The following is a 15097-nucleotide window of genomic DNA, read 5'->3' as shown; positions in this document are numbered from 1 at the left end:
TTGCAGTGGCTGGAGACTAGGCACCTGCGCGGTGATCTGATTGAGGTCTATAAGGCCTTGAATGGGTTGAGCACGCTGAATTCTGATGGGATCCTCCCACTTGTTCAGAATACGAACCTACGGGGACATAAGTTCAAATTAAGAAAGGATAGATGTAGAATAGATGTGCGGAAATTTGCCTTTAGCCAGCGGGTGGTTAATTGCTGGAACAAACTTCCATCTGTCGTTGTGGAAGTTGATAGGTTGAATAAATTTAAGGAGGAACTGGACAGGCATTTGGAGGGAATGGTGTGATTTTTTTTTTTTTTTGGCTGAAGCTGCATAAGCTCATACACTTGATCTCTTGCATCAAATGCCACTCTACTACTACTACTATTACCTGTTTCTATTCTTAGCTATCCTAACACAACCCATGTGTTTACTTGTACCGCAATGACTCCCAGCAGTCTCTGAAATATCCTGCATCTTGTTTTTCAGGTTTCTGCTCATTCCAATAGAAGCAGTGCAAGAATTACTTTCACCTCTGCCAGTGGCTACTGTTAATCTATTACTCTTTTTATCCCCTCAGGCTAGCAGTTTTCCGACCCACATAACACTGCCTTGATAGTGCACCCTTTCTATTTAAGTGTATCCCATCCCTGTAGAAGCAGTCTCTTCTGTTAACAAGTACAGTCCAGGCTGAAAAAAATTCTACCCCTTCAGCCTTGCACAATCTTTCCAGGGCCGAATTAATCGAAAAGGCTCTCATCATATACTCCCTCCTATCCTGTCTGGGCAGAATTGCAGACAATTTCAAATTCAACCCTAATTCACGCCTTTTTTTCAGCAGTGACCTGTACTTGTTAAGTAATTCTACCGGTCTCCTACTCTTGATATCATTAGTGCAAACGTGTTCAACTATATCACCTTTTGTGCCCTTAAAATCATTATATTAAGACAGGATAATACTCAATCCTGTCTTAATATCTTGCAAAAAAGAATATTGCTACTATAGTTATGTTCAAAGATTCTCAGATTTCAATCTCAGAAACAAGATCACATCATATAGCACGATGCAATGTGATTAAAGTCAGTCCTCGTATAGCATGATAGTTGTGTTCCTAGAAACCCTCGTGCAATGCAAAATCGTTCACTATAAATAACAGGCCCTATGGGAAAAATAGGATTAGGTGCTGACCAACCAAGATTTGAACACACATTTTTAACCAAAACATTACCGAACACAATAAATAATCAATTAAATACGTATTTTATTACAACTATTACGTAATAAAATATTGCTAATGCTTTTTCTTCTGGCATAAGCAAACTTGTTCTTTGTTTGATCTACTGTCCAAACAGATGACAGCTATTCCATCTCTTCCAATTCTTTGTGTCTTGATCTAATGGATTTTGTTACACTTTGAGTTGTTCCTGCTATGGAAGTTGTTTTTATTTTCTCTGCATTCTTTCTAATTCTTGGCATTGCCTCATTTAGGCCTGTAGCATGTGCATTATCATAATGTGCAATCAAATCACCTTGTAGGTGCTTAGTCTCCAGATGCTGCAATTTGCAGAACTTAAAAAGCCTTTTCTGGTAAGAGCACCCTTTTGTTCCCCCTCCCTAATCTTGTTGCCCTTCTCTGTTCTCATTCTAGTAGCTCTACATCCTTCCTAAAATGAGGCCTCCAGACCTGTATGCAGTACTCAAGGTGTAGTCTGACCATTGCCTTATACAAAGGGATAATCACTTCCTTATCCCTGCTAGCAAAGTTGTATATTATTGACAAACCCTTGTGAGCTGCCCTGCCAGCCTGTCAGCACTGCTGTGTAAACTTCGTATCTGACTGCACAATTTCCCCCGTCTTTTTCGTTCTACACTATCCCGAGTATTTACTTGTTCCATGATGACTCCCAGCAATTCTTGAAATCCCCAGCACCGTGCTTTCCAGACTGCTGCTCATTCCAGTAGAAGCAATGCAAGAATCACTTTCCACTCTGCCTGTGGCTATTTTTAATCTATTAGTTGTGTACCCTCCCCCAAGCTAGCAGTTTTTTACAACCCACCTAACACTGTCTCAGTATCATCAGCAAATATTCTTGCACCCTTTCCGTTTAAGTGTATATCATCCTTGTAGAAGTGGTCTCTCCTGTTAACAAATACAGACTACAATGAAAAAAAAATTCTCTTCCAGTAGCCTTGCATAATCACTCCATGGTTGAATTTATTGAAAAGGCTTTCATCATATTCTCTCTTTCTCTCTCTCTCTCTCTCTCTCTCTCTCTCTCTCTCTCTCTCTCTCTCTCTCTCTCTCTCTCTCTCTCTCCCCCCATCATATCATATCTGGGCAGGATTGCTGACACTTTCAAATTTGACCATAACTCATGAGTTTTTTTCAACATTGACCTCTACTTGTTAAGTAAGTCTGCAGATTTCCTACTCTCAATGTCAGTTAGTCATTTGTGTTTTAATTGACGGAAGGTTGTTATAGCAAGTTAAATTTATTTATTTTTTTATCTGCAGTTTTACAATGTATTTCTTGAAAAATCGTATGTTTTTTTTTTTTATCTGGTTGTTAATTTAATAATAGTCTACATTCTGTCTGTTAGAATGTCATTTAGCATACTTGTAGCAAAAAGGGAGATCATTTTCATAAATGGAAAGATAAACTGCGTACATGATTTTGAAGCTATGCCACAGAATAAATTGGAGGTGATTTTTTTTTTTTTATTATAGAGGGTTAATAATACTGTGTGTGTTAACAAACATAACTGTTCTTTGTCATCATTTAACGCTACATATATATATTTATATATATATATTTTTTTTATTATTATTTTTTTATTAATGATTACTAAAGGCCATGAGCTTAAGTAACTTTTTTTTTTGTTTTGAGTGGATTTTAACATAACATTTTCAAAACTTTTGATCATTTCCTTGTAGTCTAACTCTACCTTGCTCAGCTGAAAAAAATGACAGTATATTTTCTGGTCCATAAGATGCAGTCTTTTTTTTATTCCTGAAAAATGTTGCCTAAAATTCTCAAGCCTTATGATCCAAAACATATACAGTCAGTCCTCGTATAACACGTGTTTACATTACACGAATTCGATCATACACGATTTATAAATAGGGGACCGATATCTTATATAACACGAACCGAATTCGCTTATGCACGATTCGCCGTTGTGTTTACAAGAAATGGCAGTCGAACGCAACACGATTGGAACGAAGAGAAGATTCTGAAAATGTATTTATGTGTTTTATATCAGTGAAGGGGAAACACATTTCACCATAATAACGTAAAATTCCAGCTATCGATATAATCACAAATGCAATTAGATGGAGTTTACTACCGGTTTATAACAGATTCCACTAGCAGAAACGCAACTGGAAATTGTTTTTACTGTTTTATGGTAGTAACCCCTAGAAATGTGCTTTAGTAAAATATGAGGTGTTAATAGTGTATCTCTGCCTTTATGGTGTTGTTTATTCAGTTGCTACAAGCGCGCAGCTTTGTTTATGTATATCAAGCGTGCCTCCTCATTTTGTAATTGTGCTTTATTCCCTAAAAATGAGTAAAATACTTAAAAAGTGTGAAAAGGAAGCGTCCTGGTGAAGACACTGCAGATTCAGACAGAAAAAAAAAAAAAAAGCAATATTGATAAACAGAGGCGGACGGGATCAAAAATTCTTACCCGGGAAAATTTGTAGTGTCCACACACTAGCGTTTATTGCCAAAATCACTGGCCTCTGGCCCACCGTGGTTTCCCCGGTAAGGCTTATGGCCAGTCCGCCACTGTCTATAGCGAAAAAACATGAAACTGTGAAACGCTTTGAGCGAAATGAAAGACCATGTGATATTGCACGTGCTACAGACCTAAATGAGGCAACGCCGAGAATTACAAAGAATGCAGAGAAAATAAAAACAACTTTCATCGCAGGAACAACTCAAAGTGTAATTAAAATCCATTAGATTAAGACAAAGAATTGGAAGAGATGAAACGGCTGTCATCTGTTTAGATAGAAAATCAAACAAAAAACAAGATTGCTTACGATAGAAGCAAAAGCATTAGCAATATTTTATTACGTAATAGTCGTAATAAAATACGTATTTTATCCGTAAAAAATACTTACGTATTTTGTATTACAGTATTTATTATATTATAATAAAATATAATATAATAATAAAAATATTATAAAAATTATAATATTTCTTTATTATGCATTTTAATCGTTATCAAATACGTAAGTATTTTATTACGATTATTTATTGTGTTTGGTAATGTTTTGGTTACCAATGTGTGTTTAATCTTGGGTGGTCGGCACCTAACCCTATTTTTCCCATAGGGCCTGTTGTTTATATTGCACGATTTTGCATTGCACAAGGGTTTCTAGGAACACAACTATCGTGCTATACGAGGACTGACTGTACTAGGTGTGCACATTGAGGAAAGTATAGTCAAGATGTCTCTGTTGGCCTACTGAAAAAAGTTAACTCTTTTAGTGTGTAACCAATTCTGATCACATGTAAAGGCGGCAACAAAAAGGATGATTCCTCTGTTAAATCTGGAGTAGCTATAATTCCAATGAGTACTTAACTGCAGCCATTGTACATCCCAATTAACAAACCCCTGAAAGCATCCATTTGTGAGTAGACCAGATGGATGGAGACACCAAATCACAATTTTATTTTCTGCCTCCCTCCGTTGTTGGTAATTTTTCATCAACAGGAACAATAAAGTTAATTTCACAGAAGTACAAATGGGCGAAAAATTTTTGGGTGTATGATACATGAGAGAGTTGCCATGAGTGTGGAAGCAGTAATCCTCATTATCTTTGCTACAAATTATGAGTATGATAGTACTGACAATGAGATTTTGGCATTCCATAATGAGTAAAAGCTTCATACTGTGTTGCTTAGTAAACACTTTTGGATCTCTCTTCCAAATATATGGTGCAATAAAATAATTTTTCCAAAAAATTTCCTTCTGAAACTGTATAATAAGATTGATGTTTACCACAGAGAAGCTCTGTTTTATTATAAAATCCTGCAGACCACATTTCATAAGTTACATGGACTACTTGTGGTCCTTATAACTGAAACTGAGCTAGAGAACAAGGATATAACCAGTAATATTAGAGAGTGGATAAGATTCAGTAGATAAGGTCTTCCAGATCCTATAGCCTTTTGGTGTCGTTTGTGGACGACGTTTTTGTGATCATTCCCCGAGAGTCAGGAGACTGACTTTTGCATCACCTCAGCTCTCTGCCACCATTTCTTCAATTCACCATTGAAATCCAAGTAACCAAGAAATTTCAGCGTGAGGGCGCACATTTCAAGATGTCAGTCTATCGCAAGCTGATGTGTGCTGGCCAATTCACCAACTACTGATCAACACATGCTCGCAGCTAACTTCTTGGCACCATGCGGGCCTTACTAACCTGCGCCTGGACCCACTCCAGTTCTCTGGATGAAAGGCACACTGAGATTGTTAAGGTAAAAGCAAATCTGGAAAAATGCAGCTACCCCGCCAGTGTCTTAGATAGGTGGGTATGACCTGCAGGCCCTCGACCGCGTCGCCAACCCTAGGGCCACACGCAGCAATGACTCCACCTTTATCCCATACTACCCAAACCTGTCACAAGAACTTTCTAGGGTCTTACAGGCTCATGGAATAAAGTGCGTGCAGCTTCCGGGCCGACTATTGCAGTCCCTCGTTTCGAATGTTAAGACACCGATTCCCCGCACTCCTATGGAGCACCTTGGTGTCATTTTCTGCCGTAACTGCACTGGCTGCTGCATAGGTGAAACTGGCAGAATACTTGGAAATCGAGTCTCTGAGCATGAGAAAGCAATTTGTTCCTCAGACACTCAGCAATCGCGGAGCACTTCTGGTCTACCCACAACAATATCGGCCCACGACGCGACATCGAAATTATTGACCAATCCTGCCACTACCATCGGCATGTTGTCTGGTTGGAATCGCTCCACATCTCGTGTTGTAGCGATTCTTTTAACTGAAACAGAGATGGGTTGTATCCATCGCATCACTGAGGCAAACATCCTCCTAAGTGACAAACGTTGGCACTTGCAGCCTAGCAAAACGTTACAGCTACAACTGCAAGCCTCTACTTCCAACAACTAATTGTTGCCAGTAACTGTATCACATGGTTTCCACCTTGCATGACAACCATAGCTGGGCACATGACATTCTGTATTTTGTAATAATGCTTATAACTGAAAAAAGGCATCTTCCGTCCGAAAGCTATTATGATTTATTACTTTTATTTTTGTTTTATTTTAATTTGTTCCAAGTTTATTAAAGGAATTTTACTTCAACCTATTTTTATTTTATCTATTTTTTTTTTTTTTTCTCAGCGATACTGCATTATTATATTTAGTAAGATTCAGTTTATAAATTAAATGTTAAATGTTTTATGCTTTTCTTTTAGACCTCCTAAGGAATATCAGGACACAAGTTTTGATCAAGTTAATAAAGCCTTATACTCGTATCCACATACCATTTATTTCAAAGGTTGGTTTTTGTTTTTATAAAGAAATTTTTTCATTATAAATTTATTTGCATATTGTTTCATGGTAATAGTTGCTAAAATATGAAGAAATATGTGTAGCATAATTTTTGTTGTGACCATGGGTTGATGTTCAGTAAATTATTTGTCGATGAGAGGAATTATTGTTATTTTGTTATGGACAGTGGAAAGTTTTTTTTTTTATATATATATATATATATATATATATATATATATATATGGGTTCCTCATTATCCAAGGATAATTGGTTCCAGAAAATTCTATTTAAAACAGGGACCAATTTTTGTAATGTTTAATGTTTAAATAAAACTAAATGCAACTAGGCATATTATTTTAAGAGTTTAAGATTCTATATCTATATAATACCGGTGTAGATATACCATAAACAGCTCTTAAAGAAAAACTATGATAGTAGTGTGAAAAGCATCATCTTATCTGTATCTCATATTGTGCTCATCTTTCACGAGTTGCCCATATATCAGTGGGTGGGCAGGTACCCTGGTATCGCAAGTGAAGCGTTTTCTTATTCGAGGTAGTACAATACATGGGCAACTTGTTGTGAAGGATGAGTAGATATGGTGTGTCTACACTGATATTATATAGTAATGTTTATTATGTACTTTTACATAGTAAAAAATGTATGAAGGGAATGGAAAAATGAGAATTATTTCATTAGACATTTTTTATTATAATATGTTACAGAACGTAAGGTTAAGTAAAGTTTATTGAAGTTACACTATTTTTCAGTTGTACAAATAAAAAATGAATCTAGAGTCATTCTTGTAGTTGTTGTTTTTTTTGTCGTATTTTTTCAGGTAAAATTGTGTTGTAGCATTTAGTTATGTCTTGAACTTCGCGCTTAACATTTATTGCGCGATCATGAAGAAGATTGTTCTCATAAAAAATATTCAAGTGCTTGGTCAATTTTCTCAAGGGAAAAAGCTTTAATTTTCAAATCCTCATAACTGCGGGGACTCAGATAATGAATACTTGGATACCGGGGATCCCCTATATACACTTGGTCATCGACTTATGACCTATGCGACTTACGACCACAGAAAAAATGAATGAATAAATTAATAATAAATCAGGAAGTCACTACTGAGGACAGCCATAACCCAGGTGAGGAGGCACATCGATAACGGGAGTTCTGAGGACACCACCAGGCACATATACTCAGTCGCTCTCTCTCTCACATACACTCAGTCACTTTCAGGCATCTGTTGCGTGTGTTATATTAATTACAATTCTACTAAAATATCCATAAAACGTTTAGTAAAAGGAAAATGCCTTCATATACATATACGCCAGCTAAGAAGTCAAGGAAAACTATTGATTTAGAGTGTAAAATGAAAGTTATCCAGCAGTATGAAGGCGGAAAGAAAGTGAATGCGATAGCACGTGACTTGAATTTATCACATTCCACGGTATCGATGATACTTAAGGACAAAGAAAGAATTCGGGAAGCTGTGAAAGGTTCTGCACCTATTAAGTCTACAATTTTAACCAAACAACAACAGGGACCCATCCATGAAATGGAGAAATTGTTCTTTATGTGGATGGAACATGTAATACAGGAGAGACTGTGTCTACAGGGATGGGATACACTTAATTACAAAAGGTGCAAGAATATTTGCTGATGCTATCAAGGTAGTGTTAGATGGGTCGGAAAACTTCTAGCTTGGGGGGTTACAAGGAATAATAGATTAACAGTAGCTGCTGGCAGAGGTGAAAGTGATTCTTGCACTGCTTCTATTGGAATGAGCAGCAGCCTGAAAAACAAGACGCAGGATATTTCAGAGACTGCTGAGAGTCATTACTGTACAAGTAAACACATGGGTTGTGTTAGGGTAGCTAAGAATAGGAACAGGTGCATGTATACTTGCGTGTACACCAATGCTAGGAGTTTGGTAAATAAATTTGATGAATTTGATGTATTGTTCAAGACATCAAAGGCAGATATTGTTGGGGTATCAGAGACGTGGTGTCACACAGATATACAGAACTGGAATTTGGGGTGTACAATGTGTACAGAAAGGATAAGAAGGGAAGAGGGGTATTGCTATTAGTTAAGAAACACATAAAATCCAAGAAATTGAAGCCAGTCGACATCGCTGGACAGCGCAGTGTCGAGTCAGTTTGGTGTGAAATAAGCATTGGGAGATCAAAATTGAGAGTAGGAGTGTGCTATAGGCCTAATGACTCTGATGAGTATAATAAGAAACTGTACAGGGAAATAGAGTGGGCCAGTAAATCAGATATTTCTTATAATGGGGGATTTTTATTTTCCAGATATTGACTGGAATTTGTGGGTTGATCACTCACACACTAGCAAGGCTTTTGTGGATTTATTGGATGATTGTATTCTACATCAGCATGTTCGGGAGACAACTAGAGGGAGTAATACTCTTGATATGATTATCAGTAGTGATTCTTCTTTATCTGCAGATTCGTAGTGATGCACTAAGAATCTGCAGATAAAGGAACCACTAGGTGGCAGTGATCACAGTGTGCTGAAGTGGGATTTACTCAAAGAGGCAACTACCATCAGGGGTAAAGGGAAAGATTTTTGCTTTCATAAAGGCGACTATGATGGTCTGAGACAGTATTTAAATTCTATACAGTGGGACCAACTGATGGTGTTACCAACAGCAAATTCAAAATGGGAAGCATTCAAAGAACTTATCTTGGAAGCTACTAGGCTTTACATACCAACTAAGAAATATTGTTCAAGGTTTAGGCCTAAGTGGATGTCAGATGAACTAATGAGGCATATGGCAGAGAAGAAAAATGCATGGGATACATATAAATTAATGCGTGACATGTCAGACTATGATAGATACAAGTTGATCTGTAACTAAGTTACAAAGGAGGTTAGGCAGGCAAAGGCAGATTACGAGAAATCTTTGGCAAGGTATGCAAAGAAAAACAGCAAAGAGTTCTTTACTTATGTAAACTCTAGAAGGAAAGGGATGAATCAGATTGGTCCACTTGATATCGATGGTTCAACTGTTGATGATCCTGCTCAGGTAGCTAACAAACTAAATGAATGTTTTGCATCGACATTCACACATGAGAAGTTATTCAGTGAGGGGAATGCCAGAGGTGTATTCAACTCTGGCAGTAAACTAGATAATCTTGTAATAACTGAGAGTAAAGTGGAGGAGCAATTGTTGAAGATAAACACAAGAAGGGCACCTGGGGTGGATGGGATCTATCCAGTTATTTTAAAGGAGGCAACAAAGGAAGTAAGCAAACTCTTAGCCATAATTATGAGAGCTTCCTTGGACTCTTGGTGGTACCCATAGATTGGAGATGTGCAAACGTGACCCCAATTCACAAAGGAGGATCAAAAGCTGACCCAAGTAATTATAGACCTGTGAGTTTAACTTCTGTTCCAGGAAAATTAATGGAGGCACTGGTTAAAGAAGCACTGTAGGATCATCTAGACAAGACTTCAGTTATAGCTCGGACACAGCATGTTTATGTTAAGAAAAAGTCTTGCCTGACCAATTTGATTGGATACTATGATGCAGTCACAAAAGAACTGGATGCAGGAATAACTTTGATATTATATGTTCGGATCTTAGAAAGGCTTTTGATACTGTTGCATATGGAAGACTGCTGCACAAATTGGAGCAGTGTGGCATTGGAGGCAAATTGCTGCTGTGGATAAAGGGATGGTTGAGTGGGAGAAGAGAGAGTGGTAATCGATGGACACTGCTCATCGTGGACTAATGTTATTAGTGGAGTCCCTCAGTGTTGGGTCAATTATTGTTTTCTGTATTTATAAATGATATTGATGATGGTATATCAGCTTAATGTCCAAGTTTGCAGACGATACAAAGGTTGGCGTGGTTGTTAAGGACACTACTGACGCTATGCTGCTGCAACAGGATCTGGAAAGGTTGAGCAGATGGGCTGAGAGGTGGAAAATGAAGTTTAATATTGACAAATGTAAAGTACTACATATGGGAAACAGTAACCCCAGAGCAATGTATCAACTGTGGTACTACACTGACAGTGGTAGAGAATGAAAACACCTGGGGGTAATTGTGCAGGCAGATATGAAGTTCTCTGAGCAGTGCAGATGGGCTGCAAGAGGAGCTCATGGTGTCTTGTCAATGATATACAGTAATATTTTTAGCAGGGATAAGGAGGTGATTATTCCCTTGTATAAAGCAATGGTCAGGCCACACCTTGAGTACTGTATACAGTTCTGGAAGCCTCATTTCAAGAAGGATGTAGAGCTGCCGGATGCCTAATCGTACGCACATACCCCAAGTAGAAAAAAGGATGCCAGGATTCAAAGCTTTTAAGGATCGGTTAACTTTGTTGCTTGGTGGGATTGTCGCGGGTTTTAAGCTGAAGCCTTTTCTCATTTATAATTCAGAAAACCCTCATGCATTTAAGCACATCAACAAGCACACACTGCCCATTTACTACCGTTCAAACCCTAAAGCTTGGATGACTCAAGCACTGTTCGAAGACTGGTTCATGAACTGCTTCATTCTCCAGGCTTGTGAATATTGTGCGGAGAGAGGTGTCCCTTTCAAGATTTTATTGGTTATGGACAATGCCACTGGCCATCCCCCTCATCTGGATGACCTTCATCATGATGTCAGAGTGGTTTTTATGCCACCTAATTCAACTGCTCTTATTCAACCCATGAATCGGGGTGCTATTTCAGCATTCAAGGCTCACTATCTCAGAACGACATTCGCACAAGCTATTGAAACGATAGATTCTGATGCTGATTTATCTTTGCGAGACTTTTGGAAGCAGTACAACATTCTTCAGTGTATCGAGAATATTTCAACCGCATGAGAATGTGTAACAAAGAATTGTATGTCGGGAATTTGGAAAAAGTGTCTAAAATGTTATGCGAATACTGCATTTGAAGGATCTGAAAAAGGAGAGGAGTTGGAAGTGATTACAGAAAAAATAGTTAAACTTTCAAAAAATCTTAAATTAGAATGTGAAATATAAGACGTAGAGGAGTTGCTAGATTGTGAGACAAAAGAACTTTCGGATGAAGTGTTGATTGAATTGGAAGCACAGAGTGGCACAAGAAAAAGTGAGAGAGGAAGAAGAGAAAGAAGAGGAGCTAGAAAAGAAATTCACTGTAAAGGGTTTATCAGATTCTTTTCCACAACTGAATAAAGCTTGCGCCAGTTTCGAAGCAATGGAACCTAATGTCGAATGATTTAGAAAGGTTGAACGTATCATTCAAGATGCTGTGCGTTGCTGTCGTGAATATTTGAAGAAAAAAAGAAACAAACTGTTCAAACAATGCTCAGCAAGTTCCTCATCAAGAAAACATCTACCCCAACCCAAGAACATGACCCTGACGATCCACAACCCAGCACAAGCAAAGATTAAAAATTAATTTTGTAAATTTCATTTGTATTAATTTTTACATTAATTTTAGATTGTATTTTTGTGTTTACAGTACATTATGTACAGCATTATTTTTCACATTACGTACAATATAATTATAGATGTAGTTTTTTATTTTTATAAACAGTATGAATAATAAACCAATTAAAATGTAGAGAACATTTGAATTTAACCTCATTTAGCATTGATAATAGTGTAATTTAACCTTATAGAGAGAAATAGCCTAGGCGTAGAAATGAAGGTATGTACAGTATCACTAAGTAAAAGATCAAAATATCACTGTATTTAAAATAAAAGATGATAAAAATTTAAAAGATTATAAAAATAAATTATAAAGTTGATAAAAAGATTAGAAAGGTTAAAAAATACTATTAATAAATATATGGCCTACATACAACCAGATTGACTTACGACCGGTCAGTCAGAATAGAAGTTGGTCGTAAGTTGATGACCAACTGTATATATATCAAATGTGATCTACTATTTGTCACAATTTTTGATGGCAATTTTTTTTTTTTTTTTTTTTGACATGGCTAAAATTGTCTGATCACATTTATATACAAAATAAATTCTTCTCTTTTTTGGTGATTCCTTTCTACTTCTCTCTCTCTCTCAGGGTAATAGGGAATTTTTTTTTTTTTTTTTGGCTGGTGCAGCATAAGCCTCAGGCTTTCTTGCACCATATGGCTGATAATGATAATAATAACAATACACAAAATTAATTTCCCACTGCAAAACTCTGAACTTTGTAAGGAAAGTAAAGCAGTGGGGTGGGCACCAAAAACCCATTTGTGATGTTTGTAACAATGTGTTGGATCTGGTGAGTATGGGCTTTGCACACCCAGGGTCCTGAGCTGGATATCATCATTCTTCTCTTTCTTAGTGATTCCTTTCTACTTCTCTCTCTCTCTCTCTCTCTCTCTCTCTCTCTCTCTCTCTCTCTCTCTCTCTCTCTCTCTCTCTCTCTCTCTCTCTCTCTCTCTCTCACTCACTCACTCACTCACTCACTCACTCACTCAGGGTAACTTGAGGATTTTTTTTGGCTGGTGCAGCATGAGCCTCAAGCTTCCTTGCACCATATGGCTAATAATAATAATAACGTAAGGAAATGCCAGCTTTAGTTCAGTGAGTCTCGTCAGGTAGAGATGATCTGTTGGTTGTCATTCAGAAATACTGACAGAGCTGGATGCTGAGCTCCTGAAGTCAGTAGTCTAGTGCTCAAGAATTCTTTGAGCAGGTTGCAAACATTAGCATATAAAGAGTATTGGTTCCACACCACCTAATCCAAAAATACAACCAGATGCAACAACCTGCAAATAAGCGATAATAAAATAGAGAGTGCCATTTTTAATTGAATTGTTGTTTTGGTTGAGAACTGGGATTCACTTGAAAGCCAAATGCATGTAAATTATGGCCTTTGGAAGCCACTGGCTAGTTACTTTCCTCAGGACAGAAACCAGTACTGCCGATAGTGGAAAACCACAGTCTTGTGTTTTTGGTATGATATTGTTGGCATAATTTACTTTAAGGTATTGAAATTGAGTCAAACCATAACTTTGTCAGTACTTAGACTATTGCACCATTGTCTAATTGGAAAAAAAAAAAAAAAACAAAATGTGAACTTCGTGAAAAGAAAAGTTGTTCTGTAGCCCAACAACAGTGTGAAACTCATCCTTCTAAAATAACCTATCAGAAGATTGTGTAAATCTGAATAAATTACCATATTTAATCAAATAATTGTATTTTTTCCCAAAAATTTTCAAGCTCAAAAACATAGGCATACGAGTTATGAGATGATATTTGATTGGTGACAAAAGTCGTAACTTTTTTTTGTTTTTTCGAAACATTAGGGAAACTAACATTACATTAAAAAATTTAACATTTGTTAACAAATTGGCTATCAGGTATTGCTGTTCTTTGTTGCATGAAGTATGTGGTAGTTAGAACACAGAAAACATATTACATTGGGTCTCTCTGTAGTTGTGCTATGACTTCTTTGTTCCATTATTTTGTGTACAATGACTTCTATGGTATGAAGATAATAAACCAATTGTCCTTTTTAGAATGCTTCACTAAAAAGCCAAAGAAATACCACAAATTTTCAGAAGACAGTGCAAGATTTTTAATGTTTTTTGCAAGAATGATCACAAAGTAAATCCATTGCCTTGTGTACTATATGTAGATGTGATTTTTTAGTTTTCAGTGAAGGGAAATGTGATGTAATCAGACATTTGAAAACAGGTAAACATAAGGACAATGTACAATGTAAAAATAATGTAGCATTTCAGAATGCAACATTGGAAAACTGGCAACCTTGATTCTTTTGTGGATGATAAATGTAAATGAAGCAGGAAATGTCAAAATCTCTCTGCAAATTATCACAGTTCCCGCAATTCTTTACATGGATAACTTTTTTTTAATTAAATTTATTAACTATTTTATTTTATTCTTTTGACTCTTTGAGCTGTCAATCAAATGGAAATAAGAAAATAAGTTTTAATGAAGTTACCTACAAAGGAATTACCTACAAAACTGCTATGGTAATATTCCACTTTAAAAATAAAAAAATTAAGAAAATACAGGCTGGCCTCAATTAATGTGATTAATTTGTCCCGCGAGTGCATCGCACAGAACGGAAACGCATTAATCGAATATAATAATCAATAGGAAAAATTATAATTGGTCCATGACCTTCAGGAATGTCCATTAAGAATTTTAAAAATACCATCAAAACAACTTTTTAACTGTGTATCATGTAAAAGATATTGAAAATAATTATAGAATTAAATGTTTATTGCAAAAATTATACAATGAAGAAACAACTTGTTACAGAAATACAGTGGATTCCGGTTATTTGGGCCACCGGTTAATCGGGGCAGCCGTTTATTTGGGGCAAATCTTAAAAAACAGAACCCAATCGAGAAAATAGCCAGGATTTACTTCGCTTAATTGGGACAAAATGCCGTTTAATCGGGGCAGAAGACCACAGCACTGAAGATTACCCTACGATTGTCCCCAACCGTACCACGTAGTTCGGTCGAATTTCTGGAGGTCACAACCATAAAACAATAAAAACAACTAGCAGTCACATGTTTATTGGGCCTTTGTGTTAGTGAAATCTATCATAAACTGATAGTAAACTCGATCTTCTTGAATTTGCGA

General features: G+C 36.7%; 1 protein-coding gene across 1 annotated transcript in view; it reads left to right on the top strand.

Annotated features, from left to right (window-relative positions):
• alien (COP9 signalosome complex subunit 2 alien) overlaps nucleotides 1-15097 on the top strand; it is a 424708-nt gene that overhangs the window by 356965 nt on the left and 52646 nt on the right. Inside the window, exon 11 of the mRNA XM_090368501.1 lies at nucleotides 6437-6519. Coding sequence (XP_090224627.1) covers nucleotides 6437-6519 — 83 coding nt within the window. The remainder of the gene's footprint in view (nucleotides 1-6436; nucleotides 6520-15097) is intronic.

Source organism: Mastigoproctus giganteus, chromosome 2 (assembly GCF_048544385.1).
Source record: "Mastigoproctus giganteus isolate SK-2022 chromosome 2, ASM4854438v1, whole genome shotgun sequence".
Taxonomy (NCBI): Eukaryota; Metazoa; Arthropoda; class Arachnida; order Uropygi; family Thelyphonidae; genus Mastigoproctus; species Mastigoproctus giganteus.
This window is presented reverse-complemented; position numbering and strand designations above follow the sequence as displayed.